At 32.5% G+C, this 10,100-nt stretch overlaps 3 protein-coding genes across 3 annotated transcripts in view; 1 reads left to right on the top strand and 2 right to left on the bottom strand.

Moving 5' to 3' along the window:
• LOC105451139 (TBC1 domain family member 9) overlaps window positions 1–1,938 on the top strand; it is a 7,797-nt gene extending 5,859 nt beyond the window's left edge. The window contains exons 16-19 of the mRNA XM_011691411.1: window positions 18–183; window positions 257–592; window positions 946–1,064; window positions 1,143–1,938. Coding sequence (XP_011689713.1) covers window positions 18–183; window positions 257–592; window positions 946–1,064; window positions 1,143–1,361 — 840 coding nt within the window. The 3' untranslated portion in view covers window positions 1,362–1,938. The remainder of the gene's footprint in view (window positions 1–17; window positions 184–256; window positions 593–945; window positions 1,065–1,142) is intronic.
• Window positions 1,939–3,293: 1,355 nt separating this feature from the next.
• LOC105451301 (40S ribosomal protein S21-like) lies at window positions 3,294–3,820 on the bottom strand (the record flags this gene model as incomplete). The annotated part of the gene is made up of 2 exons (XM_011691671.1): window positions 3,294–3,410; window positions 3,614–3,820. Coding segments are annotated over 2 exons (273 nt in total), but the record flags the coding sequence as incomplete, so codon positions are not given.
• LOC105451137 lies at window positions 3,801–8,997 on the bottom strand. Its single transcript, XM_011691407.1, has 10 exons — window positions 8,911–8,997; window positions 5,992–6,142; window positions 5,756–5,881; window positions 5,502–5,660; window positions 5,264–5,389; window positions 5,067–5,168; window positions 4,817–4,990; window positions 4,614–4,748; window positions 4,410–4,496; window positions 3,801–4,296 (listed from the first exon to the last, which is right to left on the bottom strand). The coding sequence occupies exons 2-9, from the start codon at window positions 6,138–6,140 to the stop codon at window positions 4,451–4,453; spliced, it is 1,017 nt and encodes a 338-aa protein (XP_011689709.1). The 5' UTR covers window positions 6,141–6,142; window positions 8,911–8,997; the 3' UTR covers window positions 3,801–4,296; window positions 4,410–4,450.
• Between the last annotated feature and the right edge of the window lie 1,103 nt (window positions 8,998–10,100).

Raw genomic sequence — 10,100 nt, 5'->3', positions numbered from 1 at the left:
AAAAAATATTCTTCCAGTTGATGGATCGTAATCGCGACGGCTTACTAAACTTCCGAGAGCTGGTGCAGGCTATAGGGATGACAGCAACAGCCGATTTGACGCAGAGATTAAAGCTATTGTATACGTTGCATTTACCACCGCTTCTTACGCCTGCCGACTTTGAATCGCCGACACATTCAGCAGGTAATTCAACGATACACAGTGGTAATTTATGTGAGCTACGTTACGACGTATAATTCTATAATAAATTGATTAGATGGAGCCGAAGTGGCGGCAGAAGCGACGGATTTCTTCGACAGCATGGAGCAGAGCGTGGCCTCCTTAGAAATGCCGATCAGCGTGGCCGAAGAGCCGACCGTGGGCTCCTTATCGCGATCCACGAGCTTGAACAGCCAGGCAGGCGACCAGTCGTGGGAGGTTCAGAGTATGGGTAGCTTGCGCTCGATGATAGCGTCAAAGGACAGTCCGCTGGACCTCAAAACCGTGCCAAAGATGTCCCAGGGACATTTTATAGCACTATGGAAAACGCTTTACGACATGTTTCCCGCTCAACCTGAAGAACAGGAAACATATCACTGCATCGCTTCCATAGGTAAAACATCTGTATTGTTGTATTTGGAAATTGTGTACAGCCGTGGACAGATCGGTTGCGACACTTTTTTTTTATAGGTTTCAAAACGCACTAATATTTTGCAAATGCGAACCACGATTGGTGTTAAACTGTCTTCAGACTAAAGATAATACATCGTGGTTCGCATTTGCAAAATATTAGTGCGTTTTGAAATCTAATATTAGAAACATTAGTTTACCTATAAAATATATATTATATATATCAAATATATATTAGAAACCTATAAAAAAAGTGTCGCATCTGTCCACGACTGTATATATTGTAAGTAATGTTTAATTATGATGAAACAAAATAACACGAAAAAACCACCGTAGGTACGCTTTTGCTCCAATTGGGGGACGTCGGTAAGAAATTCTACGTGGAGAGAGAAGAATCTGACGATAGTTTGCTTTTGGCCGCTTCAGCAGCTCAAGCTCCTTCAGCTGTCGAGAGGGTATCTATTTTTATTTGTAACAATCGATACTCTTTATTGTAGTAGCAAGTTTATTAACTCCCATACTCCTTTTTTCAGTCACCCGACCGCAATGGAAATCCATCGAGCGTAGCGTCGTCCGCCGATCCCGATTGGTCGATAACCGTCGAGCAATTTTTGGCATCTGCTTTGACGGGCCAGGCAATAGTGGACTTCTTCAGTAAACGAACCGACCTCATGGAAGCTATGACAACATTGAAAAATCGTAGATTCAATCGTGTTCATTCTTTATCAGACACACCCACTCTGAACGGATGACACACGGTGATCAACGTGTAAATGGATTAGTACATCTATTTCTATGCATGGTTGGCTTCGATAAATTTGACGAAGGAGAAAACAGTGAATTGCTTAAAAGAGGAATTTATATATTATTGCTATTTAGAGAACACGAATTTTAATTTGGAAAAAAACGCATTTGCATGAATGACAATACGTGCAATATAATAGCTGTAACAGTACAGGTTTGTTTGTTACAATACCGCGAAATCGCGTCAAGATTTTTATAATCATTATTTTCCAAATTTCTGCTATAAACACTTTCGTGCGAATGAAATACATATAGCATTAGTTGGTTTTAGTGGATTCCAACAGCGTCTTTTACAAGATAAATTCAATTCCAGTTCATTGTATTCCAATTCATTATGTTAAGAAAGGCGAAAATATGATTATTTTTTAAATAGTTAATCTATTGCGGTATTAACAATAATATAATAGTATAATTAGTTTTTGAGAATTTCTTAATGATATGACATATGTTTAATACGTCGGCCTACCTTATCAGTCACAAATGTAGAATAGTCCGTCAATAAATACTCAGGAGAAAAATCTGAAACCGATTCTACATTGATTTAAAATTATCCGTGTAAAAGTAACGTAAATTTTCAAACATCTAATATTGACGCGACGCGTGAGTATTCCTAAGGGGGAGCGTTTAAGGATATGACACTGTCCAGATTCATTTGAAAATATCAAGCTAATTTTGTTTCCCGCAGGCATATCAAACGGTTGCGAGAAATGCAACGTGCATAGTAACAAAATATCGGCTGTCCGCTGTATGTCAACAGTTATTCACTTATAGACTCGTTATTTTATTCTTCACTTTTGCTTTGTATTAATTACATTATTACGTACAAATGTCACATATTTGTCAAGTATTATTTTCTTAGATATAAGAGGCAAGTAAAGATATTGAATATGGAATTGAAGTTTAAAGAAATTATACTTATATCTTTACTTAAAACGCCAGACAGCTTCTTCCTATTCTAGGTAAAGATAGATGTTTAAATGTAAGAGATATGGAGAACATTTTTTTCTTTTCGATAAAAGTTTATTGAGAATAGCCAATCCCAATTGTACAACATGATTACATACACAGTTTAGCGATATAGTTTTTATTTTTATATAACTGAAGAAGAGTATTCACATACGAACATAATTTTACGAGCGCGAAGCGGTACTACTGGCATCTACGTACGCAGAAGTCTTATTAATATCAATGTATTATACGTGTATATAAAACTATTTCATACCTTTAATTGTATGTATAAATTACATAAAAATGCATAATTAAATGTCATATACAATATACGCAGGCAATAATTCATCCCATCCCAAATGCTATAAATAATATGTTTAAAGTTGCCCACATTATATTTTAATTCGTATTCTGGTTTTTAAAAGTTGATTATTTATTCAGAATTTTAATTGGAAATTATTCGTAAAAAATGTCTATTATAATATTTAAATATAAATATTAAGTATTCTATTAAGCATTTTTTAATTGTTTAAATTTAATAATGCATAATTTATACAGACTTGCAGCTGAAAAGATCTAACTATACTGTTATACCTCGTAGATAGCTTGATGGATAGGCTTGTTTAATGGATAACTATTTCAGATAATAGCTTATACAAGTGAGCTGCGTATATAGAATTATTTATTTATTTATATTTTTTTAATTATTTCTTTTGTGCGATTGTATTTAATTTTGTATGTAATTTTATCATATAAAAAATCGAAATTAAAGCTCGAATATATGCAGAATCTAATTCAAGAGTGGGACTTATTTTATTTATTTACATTTTAGCACAATTGTTAGAATGTATAAATATTAAATAAAAAAAAAGAAATAATATAATATAAAAATAAATACATATAAAAAGGTTTTTAGAAAAATAATTGTCAACTTAGTTTTAGCTTTTTTAATTTATTGAAAATAAATTTCTTACATAATTAGATTAAAAGTTTTTTGACAGCAACCCATCATTCTTTGTCAATCTCACTATGCAGTCGTCGGATTCTCCCTGTGAACGTAAAATTGACAAGATTTCAGATTTGATACAAATTTATATCAGTATCATTACAATATTGATATTATCATTTGCAGAAATATTATGTCATTTTAATATCAATATAATAATTTTACATATTCGGAAAGTATCAAGAAATGAGTTATGTATATAAAATCTATGTATATATCTGCATGCATGCAGTAACGTAAACACACCATTCGACGAATCGCTCCACAGATTGCGTACATCTTGTGGGTGTCGGTCATGCGTCCCGTCTCCGGGTCGACATCAGAGGCGATTGTGCAATTGTCACAGCAAATTTTACAATAACGACGAATTGGAGGACGTCTGAGGAGCAAAGGCGTGGAACTCGAAACGTCTATTTGAAAAATTGCACTCGCGTTCGGATTGGCACACGTTTTTATTCAAATTAAATTAATTACACTCTGTACAATTCTGCTTAACAAATTACGATCGTCGGACAACGTGAGCACTAACGGAGGCACTTGATTGATGCTTAATCTTTTCTCAAATGGAACAAGTTGTATGAATTCGCAGAGAGTCGGCGTGACTTCTATTGGCAACTCGTGAATTGGCAACTCGATCGAGAAAAATTTTAATAAAATTAAGTTTTATTTTATTTTAAATGTTTTTATTTTTTTTTTAATGAAATATGATAATATCGCAGGTGTTTATCTCTTATAAACAAAATCTTTTGTTTTTCCCGTTACTGAGGTCGGTTAATTTAATAATAGATTTAATATTAGTTTATCAAACAATTTAGCAAATCATAATTAATCATTTTGTCAAAAAAATATATTTTTTTTCATTTTAGCAATATTTGATATTTTGTCAAAAAATTCTGTTCTGAAAACTGTTTCATTTTCAAAGGGACCACCTGCAAAAATAAAAAAAATTATTTATTTAAAAACATTTATTACATTGGAGCAGTACAATAAAAAATTTATAAAAAAACAAAAGCTTATAAAAAAATTTCTTTTTACATCTTACCATTATTTCCATTTCAGTTTTTATGGTTCTTTTTGTTTTGGCTAAGTTGAAGAGTGTTCAATTTTTGAAGGAATTTCTTTCGTGCAACTATGGTAAAAGTAAGATTGTTAAAATCTATATGTCTCCTTTTCATATATATATATATACATACATGTGTCTGATTAACATTAAAAAGAGTAATACAAATGTAACTTTGGATGTTACCTTTGATGACTTTGCAAACATTTAATAGCATCAGAACTTGAACTCGGTCTTTGGTCATGAATAGTTGTTCGAGCCAACGTTACAAGGTTTGAACAGCTTGGTCCGTCAATAGCGGGTGGCAAATTTGTGCAGCTACTGTAAATATAATTTTTTTTTACTAAAAATTTTAAATTTTAATTTTACTAAAAAAAAGTAATACTTACTCATCAGTACGTGAAGCCGTTGATTGCTTAGGTTTGAATTTGGAAATATCAAGGATAATTTTAACACCAAGACATCTCCGTTTTTGCTTTTGAATAACTGCTTGATGCGACATTGGGTGCTTTCGTTTGGAAAGAGCGAGTGAATCCGAGCTACGTGGCACATTTGTGCGGCTTCTGTAAATATAATTTTTTTTTACTAAAAATTTTCAATTTTAATTTAAAAAAAAGTAATACTAATGTTTCTGAAAACCTTTGCATAGTAGCGTAAGTATCACTTTCTTGAGAATTCGTTGGTAGAACAGTTTCTGGATTCGGTGTTTCATTACGTGATGTTCTCAAGCTATCCATTATACTGTAAATATAATATTGTTTTTTAAATAAAAATTTTAATTTTTAATTTTACTAGAAAAAAGTAATTATAACGCTAATTGTTTTAAGAAGACTTACGTGTAAAGCGATTGTCTTGTTGCAATTAATAAATGTAATGTATTGAAAATAGAACGAGACAGCTGTGACGCTAAACTGTTTAAATCTTGCATCTGTTGTGAGACCCCTCTCATGATAGTATGCTGTCTGTAATTAGAATAAACTATAATAGTTAATATTTACTTGTTTACATCATACTTGTACACGATTTTTTAATAATTTGTTATAATATACATGTAAAAGCTTGTTTTATATTTACTTTAATATGACTCTTTCTAGTTTGTAAATTTTTTGCGTAAACTTAAATACAGTTTTCTTTTGAGAATAAACTGCTTCCCAGATTTCATTTAAAAATGTCATAAGAGAGTCTAAATCTTCATCTTTAAATTGGTGTGGTGTTCTCAAGTTATGCATTATACTGTAAATATAATATTGTTTTTTAAATAAAAATTTTAACATTTAATTTTACTATAAAAAAGTAATTATAATGCTAACTGTTTTAAGAAGACTTACCGGTCAACCATTTCTTTAAAGTCAGTTAGTAATCGGTATATATCGAAATCAGAATGAGTCATCTTTATCGCTAAATTTTTTAATCTCTGCATCGGTCGTGCGATCGCTTTAATAAAATAATGCTGACTGTAATTAGAATAAACTATAATAGTTAATATTTACTTGTTTACATCACACTTGTACACGATTTTTTAATAATTTGTTATAATATATAAAAGCTTGTTTTATATATTTACCTTGTTATGACTTTTTCTAAGTCCTCAATTTTTTGCGTAATGTCAGGTACAATTTCATTTTGAAAACGAATTTCTTGCCAGGCTTTATTTAAATTTGTCATAAAAAATTCTAAATCTTCATATTTAATTTGCAGTGGTGTTTTTTCCATTTCTGTAAAAATTCGAAAAAATCAAAAGTTAAAGTGTTAATACAGCAGTTATTTTTGCAATATTAACGGCAGAATTAAATAGCGCTTATAAGTATGAGCGCTTACAGCACATGAGCGTCCAAAAGGAACGCACCAATTGCTTTAAAGCGGAAATGAAATCATTCATTTATTAAAAACATGTACCCTCTATCTCCTTATAACAAAAAGTTACGTTATCTGCAAGCCGCGTTCTTCCCGTTTGTAAATTGCATTTGCAAACTGGCCACAATGCACGTATTAGAGAGCACGCAATTTTAATTCGTCGTAAAAATACCATTATCCAAATTACCTGCAGCCTACAAGGCGCAAAGGTGACACAGGCGCAGACAACGAGAGGCAAAGCAACGAGAGATAATTTCAGAACAGACTGCCATAATCTTAAGGACAGATGGCATTAATAAAAAGTACGTTAAACTGGTTGCTAAATAAATCAATCTTTTTATAAAAATGCAGCAACTAGCAGTTAATATAAGAAACCTAAATAAGAAACCAATAACTAATCATAATATGAAATGAAGGACTCTGATTGGTTGATTTTCTTATGCATTACGTCTTGTGCGTTATGCAGCATTATGAAAAATCTGTACTCCCGGCTTAACCGCATTTTTCAAAACAATTCTGCACTGGCATTTGGCTCCTAGTCAGTGCAGAAAATTTAAATCCTTCGAATGACGCCCGCACTAATCGCCGATTAGATTCACGGAAACAGTCATTGTTCGAAGCCACGATCAAAGCTTCGATTTGAATCGGTCTAACAGTAAATGGAATTTTTTTTATACATTCATTTTCCTGCCCGACCGAAAATAGGACGATGAGTTAGTGCAAAGTCATAAAAGTTGTCCAAATATTGTTGGTACCTCTTGTGAACGTAATAATAAATTATCGAATCGCAGTTACGATCGGATGAATGCTTTCACCCAAAAGAATAGTCGAAGCCAATATTCTAGTTAATCTAGTTCAATATTGAGAACATCGATCTCAAAGAATGAACGCGCGCGTTGCTTTGATACAAAATAGTCTTTCCGTATAAAAGGAATTTTCTATTGCAGGGCGATAATTAATAATATTACATAGAGGAATTCCGCTATGTTTCTCCGTGCACCAAATATTTTTTATTTAATAATTTTTTGCGACAATTACAGTTCGCAATCTTATTAAATTCAAGATCCTAATATGGTCATATTTTTTAATAAAAATAATTTTCTAGAAATTACAGTTTTTGTAAATTCTAAGGCAAAATTTTTAATAACTGTTTGTAGTAAAATTCTGTTTTTTTTTCCATAAATTATTGTACAAATGCTTGAAAAATTCGAAAACACATGTTAATGATTTCTATGTACTATAAGTTCTCTGATAAAATCGCGCGAAAGTTAAAAAAAAATCGCGTATTGCGAGAAGCACCGAACGTCATTCCTCATAGCAAGCTAAGAATATCTATCTGTATCGAGGGAGACTCGTTTGCAATGTTATCGCCATGTTCTGAATTTATTTCCAATATTAATCTAATCTGCCGATAACAACAAAGTTTCAATTTTAATAACTAATTTAAAATAGAAATTTATTAAATTTTCGAAATTTTACCTCAAAAAATATATAAAAATATTGTATTTTTTCACATTTTAAAAATAAGATTTTATTATGGCTGCGTTCGCTTTGGCGCTTAGAGCGCTTACAACATCATTTCGTCCTTGTTGTTTATCAAATGTTAAACAAGGACAACTGATGCTTATAAGCGCTGTAAGCACCAAACCGGACGCAGTCTATATGTATATTTTTTTTAACTTAAATATATTCTTATATTGTATATTCCGATATTTATAAAACATTCGTGTTTTTGACGTAAAAATTTCCATCAGGATATTTCCACTTCTTATTTTTATATCACTAGTACATAACAGGCGCGCGCTTCGCGCACGCTGCATTATTCGCGTGCGAAATTAGTCATGTAGTTTAACTCAGAGAAATCGTATTCATCGACCTTGAAACCTTTTTCAAAAAATTTTTCCGTAGTCAAATTCGTCGAGCCTAGACATCTGGTGAGCGAAATTCCCGTAGGTCAACTCGAGGAAGTTCAAATTTATACACTAAGGAAAATTTTGCAACAAATTCTCGTAGCACAATTTGGGGAAGTCGAATTCATCGACTTTGAACACCTGGTGCAACGCCATATTTGATCCGCCATTTTGACTCGAGGAAGTCAAATTTATCAAATCTGGAACATGTTGCAAAAAATTCCCGTAGCGCAATTCGGGGATGTCGATTTTGTCGACTTTGAACACCTGATGCAACGACATATTGAATTCGCGAATTTAAAATTTATTTTAAAAAAAGAAACCAAATCCTTGATCCTTAAAACGGTACTTGATTCTTGATACCTTTAGATACGGATACCTTTAGATCCTGTTCAAAAAATCCATGTAGATCTTCATGGAAAATTTCCACGTGGAAATCCACATGGATTTCTTCAACAGGGGAGATACCATTGACACTGAAGTCTGCTTTAACGACCTCATGCAAATTTTTCCGCCTTCCAGCATCGCTTTAATGAGTCTAGGTGCTTTAATATATGAGGAAAGCTTGCGTGAAAATTCGTGTACAGTATGTACGCCGCCAATGGCGGACCGAACACTATGCGCGTGGCGACGACAACCCCCAAAACGAGAACGCGCTTTTCTCAGTTAAAGCATGGCTTTACAATTATATATTTATATACATATATGAGCATTCTTACCGGCTCGTGGAAGCTCTCTCTTTTCGATATAAAAAACCTTGGGACGGAATTGCTGGCACTATCAATTCGTCGGATCGTAGGTCCTTACAAGACACCTCAGCACGAAAGTCAGCATGGAAGAGACAATAGAATCCCGATCGATGCTCCCTCGATCATAGATCCATACATGGAAGGGGATTGCCCATAAGTTGAACAGAGAGATCCGATATATCTCTCCCTCTTGCAAAGTTAATTTTCGCAATTACGCATGCGCGGCTTGCGTGCGCACCTTTTCATTTCTGTAGCGGAAAACGACACTCTTGCGCATTTTCAAAAATCAACTGAGTGAGAGAGAGAAGTATAGATTCTCTTTCTCACTTCTATTGGACACTATTCGCCCAAAATACATAACAACGCGAGCGATGATTCGACATATTTTGATATCTCAACATTTTTAAATATAAAAAATTAAGAAGTATCCAAAGAAGGGCAAGTGAGCCTTGCACGCAATTAGTGCTAAAATTACATATATTTAAACAATATTCATTGTCACCCAAACGTTTCGGCTCCGCATTGAGCCATTGGGTGACAATGAATATTGTTTAAATATATGTAATTTTAGCATTAATTGCGTGCAAGGCTCACTTGCCCTTCTTTGGATACTTCTTAATTTGTAATTATATGAGCCAGATTAATATATTATAATTATAAAAAATTAACTTTTATATTAAAGAATAGAATTTTCGAGATTTTGTACTTACATTTATAAAATTATGCTAATATTTTATTTAAAATTTAGAACCAAGAAACGAAAATTTAGCCAATTTTCAAAGATTAATTTTCTTTGAACATGTTTAATGCAGATAAAAAAATTGAATTATAAGTATAATATAGTTCAAATATATAATGTAAATATAAAAAAGATAAAGGAAAAATTAAGAAAAATTGATACACTATTAGGTCGAATATGAAAATGTATCCTGTTTATTTCATTATTCCACACAACAACTTGAATTTTATGTTTACTGTTGTTGCTTAGTATAAATTTTAATAACATGTAATTTTGAGCCTTGCCCACTATCTGAAACCGATTCTACATTGATTTAAAATTATCCGTGTAAAAGTAACGTAAATTTTCAAACATCTAATATTGACGCGACGCGTGAGTATTCCTAAGGGGGAGCGTTTAAGGATATGACACTGTCCAGATT

This window comes from Wasmannia auropunctata, unplaced genomic scaffold (assembly GCF_000956235.1).
Source record: "Wasmannia auropunctata unplaced genomic scaffold, wasmannia.A_1.0 LD336053.1, whole genome shotgun sequence".
NCBI classification, from domain to species: Eukaryota; Metazoa; Arthropoda; class Insecta; order Hymenoptera; family Formicidae; genus Wasmannia; species Wasmannia auropunctata.
This window is presented reverse-complemented; position numbering and strand designations above follow the sequence as displayed.